This window comes from Pholcus phalangioides, unplaced genomic scaffold (assembly GCF_987345545.1).
Source record: "Pholcus phalangioides strain wild (caught in Gottingen) unplaced genomic scaffold, Ppha-v1.0 ptg000012l_1, whole genome shotgun sequence".
In the NCBI taxonomy this organism is placed as follows: Eukaryota; Metazoa; Arthropoda; class Arachnida; order Araneae; family Pholcidae; genus Pholcus; species Pholcus phalangioides.
Window position 1 is genome coordinate 21,943,208 of NW_028301605.1, and position 18,309 is coordinate 21,961,516.

The window sequence follows — 18,309 nt, forward strand, 5'->3', positions numbered from 1 at the left end:
AAACACCATTTTGATACCAAAAATCGTCATACTCATATTTCGTGATCTCTTGGTACAGGTCAGTACTTTATACATAAATGTAATACCTTTACATGAATGTATGTGTTACTGGCAAAGCCTGAAGTTGACCACTTCTCGAACTGGCTAGCCATGTTGTTCCAATAAATGTCCGAACGTCGGGATTTCGCGCTTTGGTCGGCCCCTATATATCGATCCTTATAAATTCCTAAAAATCTATCCCTATGATTCGAGGGTCATCGCCACGTTGGCGTATTATTTTGTGACAATTATTCCCGTTTATAATTAGCCATAGAGCTAATTATAATTACCACTGTTAGCAAGAACAATTCTAACGTGCAAAGGAAACTGAATATCGATATCTTAGTGATTCATGTATAGGTCTCGATATATAGGGGCCAGCGAAAGCTGAAAAAATTCGGACATTGGCGGGATTAACCAAGCCGGCCAGTTCCCGAAGCGGCCAAATTCGGACTTTGGCGGTAAGATATGCATAATGTAGTTAAATCTTTGTTATGTACTGTACTATACGTTTTAAAAATTTATTGCAGAAAGTCCAAGAATATAAATTTAGTTATGAAAATTAATACTTCTTTATCAGTTATTATGCCATTTTTCGCCAGTAAATAGTCATTATCTTATGTAAAAATGAAAATTAACACATTCCACTGTAAAAATCGCCATGTTGGAAACAAACTTGGCGCAGTTTGGCGACAGCTCCGATTATTTGGCGACGCCATCGCGCCAAGAGACTAGGCCGGATAGTCAAGATTCTACTGTAATTTAATATCGACTTAGCAAGCACAACCGGGATGTTTTTGATAAACATTTTAGCGACACGATTGTGCTGTCTTCCAGTATTAACTATGCTTCGATAACGTATTGATGTGTGTGTGTAGTTATGTTTCTATAATATTATACATTAGTCTGTCTCTAATTGCCATGTAAAAATACCCTGTCTCAGTACCTGTGAAGTGCGCTATTCGGCTTTCACAACTGAGTCTTGCCCGTATCAGTTTCTTTGCAGCATATGATAGTTCCCGCAACATAAATATGATAGTTCTCGCAACATATGATCCTCTGGTTGGTGGGTGCTCGGCAGTGCTCGTGGTCGCACACTGGGGGTTGTGTTAGCGGGCAGAGAAGTCCAGTCCTTTGTTTGCCTGTGTGGCTGATCTTCGGACCCCGTGGGGAAACAAATACGATATCATAATCCGGCGGTGACCTTTCAGTTAGAAATTCCTTGGATTATGGACAGCGTCACCGTTCGGTTAGGATGTTAGAATGATGTAATTTAATATCCATCCATAACTTGAAGAACGAAAAAAAAAAAAATTAAATCAACAAAACTAATTAAAACTAACGATTAAAACTAACCATCACCCCAAAAAATATCATCGATCCCAAAAAAAAAAAATTTTTTTTAAATTAAAAACTAAAGAATAACACCAAGTCCATTCACCTCATTAACATCGAGAAGTTAATGATCAGCTATTATACATATATTTCTTCCTCTAAAAATCAAAAGGTATTAATAAAACGAATCGAAAATTTACAAAAAAAAAATGTAATTTAGCATCAAAAAAATAATAAAAATTTAAAAAAAAAAATTCTTTTGAAGAGGGAAAACGGTAAAAAAGAAATTCCCCTCCTTTTCCCTAAAAAAAAAAAAATCCCTAAAAATTAGTAAATGCTGTTAATGTAATGGCAATTCCGTATATAAGAGAGAGAATTCAGTTCACGTTCGCAATCTTCGGAATATTATATTTTTTGTTAATTCACTTACTGATATAATTTCCAACTAAGTTTGATTTGCTTTTAGCGGCTATTAAGAAACAGCGAGAAAATTCTTCTCAGTCCATTAAGGTAAGATATTAAAGTAAATGAACGTTTTTTTTTCCCCCAATTTTCATTATCTATCTTATCCATACACATTATGGATAACTGTATCATTTTCACACTCTCTCTCTCTCCGTTTGAGAACATTAAAATTGCATTCGTGTGTGAATTTATTTATTTATTTATATTTCTATCAGGTGTGTTTGTTAATTTTTAATGTATTCTATTTTAATGTATCTCTTTTATTCTAATTACTCCGGTTGATATTATATTGGATTTTTTTTTTTTCGTTGACTGGAAGTCTTTCCGTGGATTGGAGAAAAGGAGTGTGTGTGTGTGTTGATGTTATATCTACTCGTAATTGAAATTTTGCTCTTGGAGAGATTTAATTTGGAAATTTTTAAAATTGGAAAAAAATTAACTTGTGAAAAGATTCATGCAATAATAATTAAGGTATATGGTTGAGAGGAAATTTTTTGGGATTTTTCGTTATCGTGGATTAATTTATGTGTATGTTACTACCGCTGTCCGAAATCGGCAGATTTCGTTGTGAATTGACCTTCGGGCGCGGTAGCCCAGGTCGATAAGATACTCGACTAAAGCAGTGGTTCTCAACCGGGGGGGGGGGGGTCATATGACTGCCTAGTGGTACTGGGATACTTCAGGGGGGGGGGCACTGAAGAAAATTTAGAAAGGGCCATGACATGTGGTTTGCAGGGCTTCAGAGAGCTGAGATGAAAAATTTAGGTGTGAAGAAATAATGTTTTTATATTAGTGACTACATAAATTACAGAATCCAACAACTCCCCCCCCCTCACACACACACAAAACTAGGGCTGTCTTAGGGCATGGACCCACCCGGGACTTTGCAGCAAGTTACCTAGGATGGGGTTTTTCGCCGGCCCCCGGCTAGATTTTTCACACACCCCTCCTCTATGTTCAATTTATACTGTGAAATACAAAAAAAAAAAAAAAAAATGATGAAAACCATATCAGGCCTCGGTTTGCAGCTCTGTCAGTCCCACTCTTGTGAGAGGTCATGCCCATAAGTGACCCCACCTTATGATGTTTTGTATAGTACAATAAATTTTGAAAATAAGTAAGAAATACGTAGACTGTTAATTTCTGGCTAAGTATGGGACTACCATCGCAACACTTTGCCTGAGGGGGCCATGATGTTGAGACGGTCCTGAATGGAACTCGGACATTGGGGAACTCTAGGCCAGTGGTCTGGAGGCCAATCTTCTTTGCAAAAGTTTAGTTCAGGATAAATTCACTGAAAAAATCAATTCAATACGTAGTTATCTCCCTATCTCCCAACAGTTCCTACAACCAGGGCCGCAACAAAAACAAAATTGTACCCTGCCTCCTCGGGCAAGTACCGATTTTAACGAACCCTCCTAGTTATTTCGAACGAACAACAAACATACCTGACAGTCTCTCTAGCTGGGGCAGCACCAGAGCCCTCTGCTCTCCCATAATTGTGACCCCCACGTCGAAATTCGAAATGCATACGGCAGCACTAAATATGCACGCAGACGATTAGATATATTACGTTAGGTATGTGTTTTTGGTTCCATTGGTGTGCAAAAATTCAGTACGGCACGGGTTTTCTAATGTAACGTCGTGCAAAAGTATTCAAAACCGAAACGAATAATACCGTAAGATCCCCAAGACTTTAAAACATGGGGAAAAGTAAACAAAACATTCTCCAACGAAGAAATCCAAACATTAAAAAATAGTAATTATTACTAATGCAGCAATTAGTAGTAGTAGTTTTTTTATGCATTATCGTCGACACCCTCATATCGAAATCATTAATCATAAAACATTACATTATAGATTCCTATGTATTATTCATCATAAGAAGTAGTAGTCACACTGTTTGGTCAAGAATAATATCTTTCCCATATTCCTTGATGACCATTTGTTCCACGGCGATCGTGTGTTTACTTCATAAACAAAACATTCCGTAATATGACTACTATTTCGTAAACCCCTTATTTCCTCGAGCATAAACAAATAACTCAATATAAACATCGAGATCACGGAGAGAGAAATGAAGACAGACCATCACAAAACAGACCGATGGTCAGTTGCTATTTCGTATTCCGCCCGTAATAAAAAGATATAACGTACTACGAAAACAAAAAAATTATCAGAAATACTCGTATGCTGTATTTATTGTACACTCAATTCAGGCATTATGCTACATTATGCTACTTCACAAAAAGAGCACATAATTTATCTAATCAAATTATTATTATTTTTCTTTACTACACAAAATAATTCTGTGGAGCATTGCAGATATTGTTATGTGCTGTACATCTAATATTTATTATACAGGGCGTTTTGTTAATGGACCGACCAACTCTCAGAGGGTTGTAGATAGTAGGCATCAAGAGGAACGAAAATTGCAATGGAACATGGCGTCGCAAACTACATTGAGAGGGGGAAAATAGCGAAAAAACGCATGCAGGCCCTGATTTCAGAGGAAAAGAAAGGTGGATGCCAGTTGATCGCTGAATGCGTTCGTGGGTTCGCTCACCATATCTGACGTAAGCAGCGTCTCGAAACGCATGCGCTGGGGTAGGATCACGCGCTGCGGACTACGTAAATTATCGCCATTGCGGTAATAAAGCCGGGATTTTCTAGGAGCAGGTTTCTACAGCGCGCAGCGTAAAAATGCTGATTGGTGAAAAAAAACCTGAATTTCAGGTTATTAACCAATCAGTGTTTTCACGCTGCACACGGCACAGAAATTCTTCCCCTAGGAAAACCCGGCTTCAGATGGCTGACTAAACGAACGAGGAATACGCTGACATGCATCTGATTTTCGGCCGGCCGCAGTGCGGCGAGGCATGGGGTTCTTACATGATGGTGCCCCTGAACATTTTTCCGCGAGGTGCGTGATCACCTGAGGTGTGGTCATATGCCTTTGTCATATACCAAAATAAAGTATATACGGGGTGATTATAAAAAAAACTATCCCGACATATGGGGCCCCTAACTATCATACCATTCACAGAAACTGAATGAAATTTTGGCATAAGGTACTTTGATGTATGCGCTCAAGAATGATATGGAAAACAACAGTGTCACTCTAACAGTTACGGTTACAGTGAGAAAATATCAAATAGCAACACCAAGTTTTTTGTATTGGAATGCGATGTCCATACAGAAAAACACCTAAATAGCGTTGGAATGGCACCTGTAGCACGAAAATCCCCGGAGCTAGGCAAGGAGAAAGTAAAAAGGACTTTGCCGTGCACCAGAGCATTAATGTTTGTTTCATTCGTCACACCGTTTCTTCGGCTGAGATCCCAGCCTGATTAGTCCTCCACAAGGTCATGTGGAAAACACAATAAAATGCTTTATTTTATTCTGCTCCTCTGTCCTTATTGGTTGTCCTCACTTTTAGCCTATCTACCGCCGGTGATTTTCATGCTACAGTTGCCGTTCGAACGCTATTTAGGGTTTTTCACAATGGAGATCACATTCCAATACAAAAAACTTGGTGTTGCCATTTGATATTTTCGAAATTCTCTCACTGTAACCGTAACTGTTAGAGTGACACTGTTGTTTTCCATATCATTCTTGAGCGCATACCTCAAAATACCTTATGCCAAAATTTCATTCAGTTTCTGTGAATGGTATGATAGTTAGGAGCCCATATGTCGGGATAGTTTTTTTTATAATCACCCTGTATATCGAAGATACTACTTTCCCACCTCACGCCATAAGTAATTTCAAAAAAAATTATTTTTTTATAAATTTTCATCAAAATGGCAGTTTTTAACTATTTTTGGGGCGCTTGGGGCACCGGAAGATAGGAATGGATTTCAATAAATAAAAAAGTATACAAACTAATACACCCAAGATACAACTTTCCCACCCCAAGCCAAAAGTAATTTCGAAAAAAAAAAATTGCTGTACTTTTCGGTCAACCCTAATGCCCATGCAAAGAACATTCCCGTGATGTCAGGTAAGTGGTTAAACGGATGTTGACGGTTTCGTCACAGGATGACTGTGTAAGCGTGGTATTCGATTATATGCGGGGGAACTATCCAATTACCATTCAACACCGATAGTATGGTTTGTATATTGGAAATTGAAGAAGGATAAAATGTTACTAAAACTTTTTGGAAAATACATCAGACATCAAAATGGAATTAAATTTATATTGAATTATATATATTTAACAATTGCACTACTTCTGGTTTTTTTTTTTTTTAATTCCATAGTGAATGTTCTGCCATCTATGTGCTAAGTAGTGAACAGAATAAAGATAAGATTTTAATGAAATAAATACCCAGGTTTGGATTTCAGACATTAAATAATAGCACTTTTACTAAATGTTAAGTGTTTTTTGAATAAAAATTTAATATGTTTAAAGCAGTTAATGTGTATTATATGTAATAATATTCTGGGATAATATTGCATATTAACTGCAGTGGTCACTGACGATATTCCATAATTGCTGATCTTGGGGAACATGAACATTGTCTCCGGGGGAAAAAAAATGTCCTGGAGAATTTTATCCGGATAAGAGTGTGGGGGACGACTGTACCGAAAAACCGAATTTTATCCGGTTCCACATACACAAAATAATAATCCGTCCCTCTTTAAAGTAATACCAATTCGATTTCTTGCATAATGTATAATGAAACCTTCTCTAACGGCCACCTCCGAACAGCGGTCATGAATATTAGTATTAGCACATAATACACTCATGTCCATAAATTAAGGATAATTCAGAATCACACGGAAATCGAAATCTAAAGTCAAAATTTCACCTGTAGAATTATCACACACATCTGCAAGAATGATATGCAAATTTCAGGAAGCCACCAGATGATGCCGATAGTACGTCACAATGACGAGAGTGTAAGGGGGGGGGGGTATATAAGGAATGGTGGCAAAGAAGAAAAATTGTTCACAAGAGTTCTGTAAGGTGCTCAGTGCCATAAGCGAATAGTTATGACACAGAGGACGCATGTGGATGATTTTTTACGTGATAGAATTATCGGCCGCCTGGAATGTGGGCGTACTCAGATGGAAGTATCCGAGGAACTTGGAATTGCCCGAAGTGTCATCTCTAGGCTTTGGCAACGATTCCAAGATAACGGAAATGTCAGTAGACGTTACAGTACAGGCCGCCCCCGAGTTACAACGCCGAATGAAGACCGGTATTTGGCAGTAACTGCCAAAAGAAGCAGACGGAGCACAGCATCCGACCTGTCTCGTCAGCTATCTGCAGCCACGGGTCAGGAATTACCACAGTTTCAAGACAAACCGTGTACAGACGTTTGGGAGATATTGGTCTATATGCTCGCAGGCCTGTCAGATGTGTTCCGCTCACAGCAACTCACTGTCGACAGCGATTAGCCTGGAGTAGAAAACATGCAATGTGGACATCTTCACAGTTGGCTTGTGTGATGTTTTCCGACGAGTCCAGGTTTAGCTTGCAGTCTGATTCACGTCGGACTTTCATATGGAGAACGCCAGGTACCCGTTACCACCAAGACAACATCATTGAACGATACCGTTACGGTGGTGCAGCATTGCTCGTTTGGGGTGGAATTATACTGGGTTCCAGAACAGATCTGCATGTTCAAACCGGAACCATGAAAGCCCAAATTTATCGGGACATCATTCTGGAACAACATGTACGTTTGTTTAGGGGTGCCATGGGCGCAGAATTTGTGTTTATGGATGATAACGCCCGTCCTCACCGAGCAAACATCGTAAACGAATGCCTTGAATCTGAGGATATAACCCGTATGGAATGGCCAGCATTCTCACCTGACTTGAATCCGATAGAGCATGTGTGGGACATGCTTGGCCGACGAGTTGCAGCCCGTCAACCACCTCCTACATGTCTACCGGAACTTCGGAGAGCATTGCTTGCTGATTGGAGTGATCTTCCCCAAGATCAGATCGATAATTTGATACTCAGCATGCCTAGGCGTTGTACGGACTGTATTTCATCGCATGGGAGACATACAATGTATTAACCATCATACCAACCATGTAATAGTAAGTTTTTGTAAAGGAGATATTTTTTTACAATTGCTCCAGGGAGCAAAAATTGTAGATTTTAAGAATGGTATCATACATACACCATCGTTTCTGTTCTTTATCTTTTGTTTAATAAATGGGCTTTATGAATAAGTAACGTTTGTTTTGTTTCTGAACCTTTATTTGCCGGAGCTGACATTATCCTTAATTTATGGACATGAGTGTATTTGCTCCCAGTACGGTTTGTATTGTATTTAAAGGGATGTTTATGTGTATTCCCAATTATGTAAAAAAGGAAAACTTAATGCTGTGTAAATAATATACGTGAGCAATTCAAATGTGAATGCCCAGCACCGTGAACGGAGGCTCTGTTTGACTATTCCCGTCGCAGTGGAGGCTCTGTATGTTTTCATCTGTGTGTGTGTATATTGCATATTCTGTAAACTATTCAAAACTGCTCAGCACTGTGGACGGAGGCTTTGTTTCCTTGTTTCCCGTCACAGTGGAGGCATTGTATATATTTTGCATATATTGTGTATTTAGATCATTCGAATCTTCCACTTCAATATGCCAACTTCATCTTCTTACTTGCCCCACAAGTCTTCCCATCACTTCTTTTGAAATCCCAAGCTGCGGTCTCCGGCCCGTATGTGCCACTGGGCGCACGTGCAATTTTTCTCCCTGGTCATTGGGTTCAGCTATTCATTTTTAGTCAAATGGCTTATACGTTGCATCGACTTGATAGCTGTCCTCATGGGGGAGAACGACGTGAGTGATTTGATACTTGCGACCACAGGGCAAGGGGGCCACTACTATAAATATCTGCTAATTTTTTTTTCCGACACAACCCTGCCTATTTTGAGGTAACGGAGGTAAGTTGCTTTGCATCAGTCCCGGCTGCGAGCGGTTCCATCTATCTAACCGAACAGCGGTAATCTCCGAATAACGGCCAGATTTTGTTGGAACCGAACGCGTTCCATTGGCATTACGGATAACCTCCGAACAACGGTCTCTTTGGACATGGTGTCGGGAAAAAGTATACACATCACACACTATGATGAAATATAATTTTCAATCCCTGATTTTCAAGAAATAACTTTATGGGAGAAAAAAGATTATGTATGCTTTCTTTTCCTAAGTACAAATGCTAGATGGGTGTATTGGAGGTAGTGGAGAGGAGGGAAAGGGCCACTCAAGTGATCTATAGTTGTCCCGCGAGTCACTTGAGTGGCATGTAATGTACGCTGATCTGGAAAGATCTGAAAATGTGCGGCTGACTACTTAATTGAAGTAGGGATGTACCGCGTAAGTGATCTGGAACAGTGCCCCAGGTCACTTGGATGATCTGTAAACGTGCTGCGGGTCATTGAAGTGATCTGTGTGAGAATGTGTCGCTTAGTTCATTCTTACAAAAACGCGTGTGAGATCGCGGGCCACATAAGAGGAACCCGAGGGCCAGGGTTTTGTCCTGCGCGTCGTGAGGGGAGCATGTGTGAAAATTGCACGTGGCACATAAGTGCGGGGGCCCGCAGCCTGGGATTTCGAAAGAAATGTGGAAAAGACTTGTGGGGGAGGTAAGAAGAAGCTGGAATGTTGAAGTGGGAGAGATTTGAATGGTCTCTAATACACAATGTATACAAAATATATATACAACACCTCCACTATGACGTGAAACGGAGAAACAATGCCTCCGTCCACAGTGGTGGGCAGTTTTGTTTCCCTTTCCTTTTACGGAATAAGCAATACACACACACACACAGAAAACACACAGAGCCTCCACTGCGACGGGAATAATCGAACAGAGCCTCCATTGACAGTGCTGGGCATTCACATTTGAATTACTCAGATATATTATTTACAATACAAAAATTTCCCTTTTTTTATACTATTGGGAATGTACATAAACATTACTATGAAAGTGTGATAATGTGATGATGGGTCAGAAGCATGTGTGATCTAGTCGATCGTGTATGAGAACAAAGAACTATTTGGGGTTGCTAGTACATCTTCTACGTCCACATCAGTTTTTCTCGCCAAGTTGTTTCTGTTGTCTACCTCAGCATTGCAAGCCTAAATTTTTGAATGCCAAAAAAGTGCTGTGGAACATTAAATCAATAATTTAATATTATAAATAAAGTATTTTAATATAATCAATTATGTAATTATCGTAACCAATTGCAAAATCCATTTCTTTTTCCTGTATATTATTTGATTTAGAGACAAAGGAAATTAATCTAAAACATTTTTAAGATTTATTCAAAAAGGTCATGGAAATTGTTCTCTTCAATCAATCCCAAAACGTAAAAAATTCCATCTATAAACGTCAAATTCCACTTCTCTTACCTTTAATCGTAATTTCCCGGAGTGGAAAAATTCCTCATTCTGCAAAAGATATCAATGCCATACAATAATCACTTGGTTTCCCGGAGAATTTAAATGTGGAAAACTTGGAAAGATCGGTTTCCTTGATCGGTTAAAACACTAAATGCCTCTCTCTCTCTCTCTCTCTCTACCTTTCTATCAAACATTTCCAGAGAAAAGGGAGATCTGAAATTCACCATTTTATCTCCTTTTTCCTCATTCTAGGAACTCCGTATATCTTCACCTACTTCTTATCATCTCCCGGCATATCTCACGGAGTTTTGGGCTCCGAATCTTTCGATAAAGCCATAAAATTTTAGCTCGAAGATTATTCCGACCCCCCTCCCCGGAATCCTTTCCCTTATTGGCTACAGGGACATTTGCATATTCTTTGCCATTTCAACAGACAGAAGGGTTTTAAACGGAGGAAAGAGAACTTATTATCTCTGAGATCTTCGCGGGGGTGAGATAAGAGAGTCTTCTGTGTTTGATAGCGTGTAAGGGAAATGAATGAGATCGAGCAATCATCCACTGAAGATGCATTTTAGTTCTTTACCTTCCGTTTAATTAACTTTTCTCCTCATAGATGCATTGATTGTTTATTGTTAGAGGTTATGAATATTTATCGAGGAACTAATAAATGAGTATGTGATGTTTCATCTTGTTATTATTATTTTTTCACCGATACAAATATGAATGAAGTCGTTATTACGGTGGTATTTGCGGAATGAACCGCAAACGCTGTGAAGTTCACCCATAACTAAATAGAATTTTGTATCTTTAAATACACCGTGTCCCAAAACTGTATGTCAGAAGAGACGTAATTTCAGAAAGCACGAATGTTTACATGTTTTTATGGACCATTCAGTGGTGTTCGGGCAGTTCTTTCTTCTCTGTGGAAGTGGTTTCAACTGGCTGTTCTTAGGCTTGTTCTTAGACTCCTGTGCAAAGTAAGTAATTCCCCACTAGGATTAGGATCTAAGCTGCACGGTCAGTCCAGTGATTTCCTAAATAGGTGGTGTCATCCTTTCGAGTAGGGACTGGAACAAAATAAGTAGGTAGTAGAAGCTGTAGATATACCGTTCCGTTATATAACGAGTGCGGATATGACGCAATCATTATTACCAGTGATTTGCAAGTGAAAAACTTGGCGAGATCTGGTTTTTTTTTTTTTTTTTTTTGGTGAAAACACTAAATGCTTCTCTTTGTATCTCCAATATTTCTAGAGAAAAGAGAGATCACCATGGTATCTCCTATATCCTCCCCCTCCTAGATCTCCGTACATATTTTCACCTACTTCTCATCATCTTCCGGCATATCTCGACGAGTTTCCGAGCTCCGAATCTTTTGATAAAGCCATACAATTTTAGCTCGAAGACTCTTCTAATTTTGGAGCCCCCCCCCCGGACCCCTTTCCTAATTGGCTACATATAAGCTACCCTTTCCTTATTCTTAGCCATATTGCTGGGGGAAAATTCAGGACATGGTGGACCGTCAACGGTTTCCCCGCGTTGCTGTTCAAAACACTACACCCCGAATATGTTATATACATACTTCAACACACACCAACTCCGGCCATATAAATATGCACAATTTATTGCCGTGAACGAGTTGGGTTGAGAATGACCATCTTTCGGTGGTCTCCTCAAACTCATCAAGGGAAATATCTTGTTCTATATTCTGCCCCCCCCCCCGGTTCGAACATGGGACCTGACAGCAATCATCACGGTGGTAGACGAGCATCTTACTACTTCGCCACTCCGGCTTAAAAGCACTACGAATGCTGGAACATGTCTTCCGGAAAACATTACGTCGCTTTGAGCTGTATAGAGACACGACGGATCGACATCGACTGCACCGCTTATTAAATGAAGCGTCTCCTTGCACTGCTGAGCATGTTAAACATTGTCAGAAAGCGCATGCGCGTGATTGGCGCTCGCTGTTCTGGCTACTGTCGGTAAGACCAATGTATTTCCTGCGACGTTTAATAATGGATATACTCAATTCTACAAGATTCCGACATCCACAGTTGGTACATGGTTAGAGCATGGCGAAAGTTTTGGGTTTGATTCCTTCATTACCATCTTAGTTTTTCAATGAGAATGATCTTTACTGGGACCGCCCCCGTAGAATAAATTATCATATATTTATTCACTAAGAAATGCTTTCATTTTTTTCTGATTTAATACTTTTCTTATTTAACTTGAATGCGGTTCAGCTGCAACAAGTTGGCAATAATACTGTATATATGTAAATATAATATCACTTATATTATATATACTATATGTTTGGCGAAAGAAGAAATCGCCTCCTCTGCTATGGCACATGCGCGTTCTGACAATGTTCGACCCGCTCAACACTGCAGCGAGACATTAAACACCTTCAAATCTGTATGAAAAAATACAGCTTCTTTCAATTTCCGCATATATTGATATTTTTCTCCAATTTTTTATTTCTTTTCATAGATATAGGTAATAACTTTTGAGACATGCTGTATATTCTAACATCGGGCACAATATTCTTGACATTAAACAAATATATCTGGATAGCCATAATTGATCGCCGTCGAGTTATTTTTCACACCAGGAATTAGGTTGGTCATTTTAACCATGAGACTATCCCTTATCCTATAATGCATACACACTCAACCCGTTGACGTGGCCCTTGCAGCCAAACATTCAATCGAACCCATATGATTACAAGATTTTAAGGATTACTTTTTCATTAAAAATTAATATTTCGAAATGTGATGAATCCAAAAATAATCGGACGCTATAAATTTACGGAGGAAATGTGAGGGAAACGTTTCAAAGAGGGAAAAAATAACCCTTAATCATGGGCAGCCTCTTAAATAAGGCACACGGGGCATGGATATTTGTTGGCTTCTCTTTTTACTTTTTTTACATTTTACAACGACTGCAATTAACTAGTAAAACACAGAACGCGAATTCCCAATACAAAAATCGAATCAAACTTGGAAAGCAACAAATGTTTGACAAAAATTCAGAATAATAAAAAAAATCTCCCTTTGGTGTGTTGTTAGACAGCATTGGCTCACATGTTATGATGTGCCGCTGGTTCCTAATATTATTTTCACTCGGAATCGTCATAATATAACTAAATTGAGAATTTTGAAACAATTTCCTTGTTAACCGCGAATAGTTAACGAATTATTTAAGCGACCCACACTCGCCAAAGAGCTGATCACCCATTGCAACATTTAGTAGTATTGAAGAACATTAGTAGTTCAGTGGAACTGCGGTTAACGAGCAATACGTTTGACAGGCAAAACTTTGACTCAGTTAACGAGCAATTCACGTGACGATCAAAGCTTTTGAATAAATTTTGTTTTTGGTTAACGAGCGATGATTCACATTACGAGAAAATGAGCTTCGTTTATTTATTTTTACGTTATCACAACTGAGCTGATATCTCTTCGTTGTCGTTCGCACATGCAGTGTGGAATCGTGGGTAAAATTGTCCTCACAGTCTGCGGTCAGTGTGCCCCACTCGAAAAATGAACACATGTGAAAGCGTAGCTGTTTAAAAAATTAAAAAATTAGATGTAGCATTGTGACCACGCATATGTACGGTTAAAGTGTTTTTTTTAAAGAAAAATGTGGGCTGATTGCATTACTTAAAGTGACTCTGAGGGGCTAGATTTTTGTCGAAGAGATTGTGGTCACGAGGTAGACCATGGGACCGGAGATGCACGAAGATGGCATTCAAGAACAGGAAGAACATGGCCAGGAGTTGACCGTAGATGAATCTGATGGATCTCTTTTGCACGCAACAGCAAGAATATATGGACTGAGTGAGGCGAAGACTCCCTCACTTTTCAAGTGTAGATTAAAATATGTACACAATGTGGGAATCTGGGGGAAAAAATTATAGAAAAAAGAAAAACCAATCAAAAATAAAGCTGCGGGAAAGCGAGCGAAGAATCTTCTCAACCACAATGCAATTTCCCATTTCCGGGAAATCCCGAAAACGAGGCAAAAGCCGCTATCATTGGTTAGGATTCTTTTTCAAAGTCATATAAAGAGAATAAGTTTGCAAAAAGAAACACGGAGTCTCATAAAACAGTAGTCTTCCTCTCGCTACAAGTTTATTTGTAAACACAATATTCTATCTTATGTTTACTTATGACATTATTACACAGAACTATATATTTATTTATTTATTGTATTATTTATTATAATATAATAATGTTGTGTTACTGATTGAATGTCATTTTTATTAGTCACTGTTATGTGAATGAATAAAAATGTGGAACGAATTATCCGAGTTTCCATTATTTCCAAAGAAGAAGTTTGATTCGATGTACGAGCGATTCGGATAACGAAAACATTGGCGGAACGAATTGAGCTCGTTAACTGAAGTTCCACTGTGTTGTAGTACATTTAGTAGAATTATTACAATTACAGTGGCTCATTTTTCAGCTGCATATCGTGCTTCGTTTTCCACTCTCTGGGTAGAGTCTCCGTTGAATTGGGATATATTTTTAGATCTTTTAACGTTATCCAGTTACTTTTACTGTTTTATAAAGTTCCAATAAGGATTGGAGGATTCATCAACGGCAGACTTCCCAGAGAAAGATCAGAAATCAATCGCAGGGTATTAAAAAGTTTTAGTAGTTTCTGTTCTCTTGAAGAACAAGCGCCTTCAAGAAATCAATTACTGCTGCCCCTGCTGTCATTTAGGTATTGCGTTCCTATTATTTTCCTATAAGTATCAAATTTTCTTTATTGATAATGAATTGATCTCTGACCTGGTAAACAAAACTCGACCTATTCAATAATCAATGCGAGGATGAATGTCTGACTCGTAATACAGTAAAACGTGTACATTAACTGTCTATAACGGTAATCCTGCCTATAACGATTATTTTCTTTGGTCCCGGCGGAATTACTATTCAATAGTAAATAGCGCCAATTGTTAAACTGTCTACAATGATAATCCGTCTATTACAATATTTTTCTCTACGTTCCTACAGTGTCGTTATAGACTGGTTTTAATGTGTTATGTAAATTTAGCATTATTATATAGAATTTTATTAAATAATTATTGTCATCTATAATATATATTTCCAGAACCCGGGATTGTTACTGTAAGGATTTTATATGAGAAAAAAATGTCACCCATATTTTAGAGTTATTTCTTACATTTCCATCACCACTTTATTGCGGAATTTCCCTACGGTGGATTTTGTATTTGTATTCATAATTTGCAGGTAATCCATTGAATTTTTCTTCATCATACTAAACTTTTTCAGCTATTCGGTTAGCCTTAATCATTGAAATTTTCAGCTGCCTGATTGAATTAGACTTAATTACTGAAATGTTTCAGCTGTTCAATTAAATTAAAATTATATTACACTTTTCATACATTCTCATGAAATTTGAATATTTCCTAATATTTCTTATTAACTTAATCATATGTAATTGAATGATGATTTAATGAAGAATGCGAAACAAACGATAACTGCGACAAAATGCATTTGAAGTATAGTATTTAAACAAAATATCGAGTGTAAAATACTGTTAATAATACGCAAATATATAGTAAAGGTATATATTTAAAAACAATTGAAATATAATCGCAGTGATATATATAACTAAGTGATCTAGATTAAGAGTAACGATCATCATGATCGTATTCATTTAAATTAATTAGAGTATAATAAGGTATATTCCATATTCGAAAACATCGCCTCTATTATTATCATTGAAGATATTTCACGTCGTAATACTGTAATGCCACTTTCCCTAAAACAAAAATTGAATTAATTGCTATTAAAAATTTTTAAGAAAATGAAATAATACTTTTTTTTAGTATAATAATTGAAATTATCGTTTTTTCTGTGGTTCACGCGTTAAGTTCAATGATAAATAATATGAAGTTCTTTCTATATTTAAATTACATACTCAAAATTTGATTCAATCTCAACTTTTAAACGATTCAGTTCTTGGGCTGGAAAAGCTAAATCACAATTCTAATATACCGTATTTTAACGTGTATAAGGAACCCTTTTTTGCCAAAAATTGGTACCCAAATATAGATGGGGCTCCTCATACTGATATTAAAAAAAATATCATCGATGAAAACATTTTCCAAATTTAAAGCCCAAAAAAGTTCAGCGGGTTTCCTTAGGCCGGGATTAACACTATAAAAGTTTTGTAAAAGTGCTTTTTTGTATAAAACTTGAAAAGTACAACGAATAAGCTGATCAGTAACATTCGAACGAATGCAACCGATCAGTTTATTGACTGTATTTCTCAAGTTTTATAAAAAAAACCACTTTTACAAAAACTTTTATAGTGTAATCCCGGCCTTACAAACGTTAAAATATTGTAAACCAAAGTTATTTATCATCATTATGTTTACAAGAAACAATAAATACATACCATATCTACATCCACACGAGAAGATACACGAAAATCGAATTAAAACATATTAAACCAAACGAAAAAAGCGGAAATAACACTCACCTATTTCTTTATTTCCGTCGATTCGGTTTATGCAAATGAGGATAAAAGCTATCCTCGTGAAAGAACACATAATTTTGTCCGTCATTTCACTTCTTTGTCGAGAAATCCAATTCCGAATATCATGTATTTACCCGGAAGGATCTTCACTGAGAAACCTCCCGCGTGTTGACCGGCAACAGCCGCGGCACAGAGAGATAGAGTCTCTCAATGAACAACCATCGAATCCAAAGCACCTCCGCCGTCGATCAATTTCAACACGAAAATTTCATAAATAAATTACAAAAACAAAAAAAAACTCGGGAAAAAAAATCACCACGAGTATTTCCACGCAAAACAAACAATAACAAGTAACAAAATCCACGCACACCCGGATCAGAATCGTAAAATCCACGTTCACACAGTCGTATGTTTCCTAAATTTCTAAATTTCTCCTCAAAAATTTTTCACCAGAAGAAAAAAAAAAATCAGAACTCGCAGTAATTCATGAATTGAATCTTCCCTATAATTTATAAATCCTCAAAAAAAAAATATTCAAAAAAGATCACAAAATATTAGATAACGAAACAAAATTATCTAACGGATTGGTACAAACGAAGCGCCTCGGAGGAAACCTTACGAAATTCAGTCGAGAACCGACGACGAGTTAAAGCGGGCGAAAAAAAATATATGTACGGTTATGAACGTATATATACACCATTTCTGAGGAATGCACCAACACACAAGCACACACACACACAAACTCTCAGAATTGAAAGATAGAGAGAGAGAGAGAAGAAGGATGAGCTTGATGTAGAATCTTGCCGCCTTTTGTATTGATATGCAGTTGCCGGAGCCGGGAGATCGTTCCCGTCTAGATGGCGCTACGCAACACAAGTAATACGTCTTTCTCCGGGCCGTGGGACCTTTTATAGTTGAGTTCCTTCAACTCGACCCAGTAGTTCCCATGTGGAAGGTGTTGAAGAAACAAATGTTAAGTTTTCCTTATTTCTCCTTTTTTTTTTTAAACTTTAACCTGTAATTCGAGGTATCGGAACACCTAATGGAGAGTACGACATAAAAAATATCCATCTTAAGGGCTGTTACGGCCCCCCAGAAGTCAATTTTGTTTTAAAAAATGACTGAAAAATAACTTGATTCACAATGAAAATGAATACGGAAAATTTCGTGTCAATCGGTTTATTTGTAGGTGAAATAAAGAATTAATTAATTATAGTGTAAATTGCATGTACAGGAAAAAATACTTTGAACGCGATTTTTTCCCAGATCGTAGATTTTAAATTCATTAGGAAATATTAGAAAAAAAAATTTACTGCGAAAACAAAAATTTCTGAAATTTTGCACAAATGTTTATTCGATGTGTTGGTAAAATGAGGTTCTGATTAAGTAATTGGGAATTGGGAAGTATTTAAAAAATAAAATATAAAATTGTTGAATTCAGATTTTTTTCAATTTTAAACTGTTTTTCAAATTTTTGATTCTAATGAGCGGTAAGACATCCAAATCCGAAGTTCATTTTACAGACACATATTGTATTACTATTTTTGCAAAATTTCAGAATTTTTGGTTTCAGTAGTTTTTT

At 37.5% G+C, this 18,309-nt stretch overlaps 1 protein-coding gene across 2 annotated transcripts in view; it reads right to left on the reverse strand.

Annotated features, from left to right (window-relative positions):
• Positions 1–17,527, reverse strand: part of LOC149079865 (protein turtle-like) — a 669,110-nt gene extending 651,583 nt beyond the window's left edge. For both annotated transcript variants that reach the window (XM_089240371.1, XM_089240373.1), the window contains exon 1: positions 16,731–17,527. In XM_089240371.1, coding sequence (XP_089096497.1) covers positions 16,731–16,815 — 85 coding nt within the window. In that variant the 5' untranslated portion in view covers positions 16,816–17,527. The remainder of the gene's footprint in view (positions 1–16,730) is intronic.
• Positions 17,528–18,309: the final 782 nt, after the last annotated feature.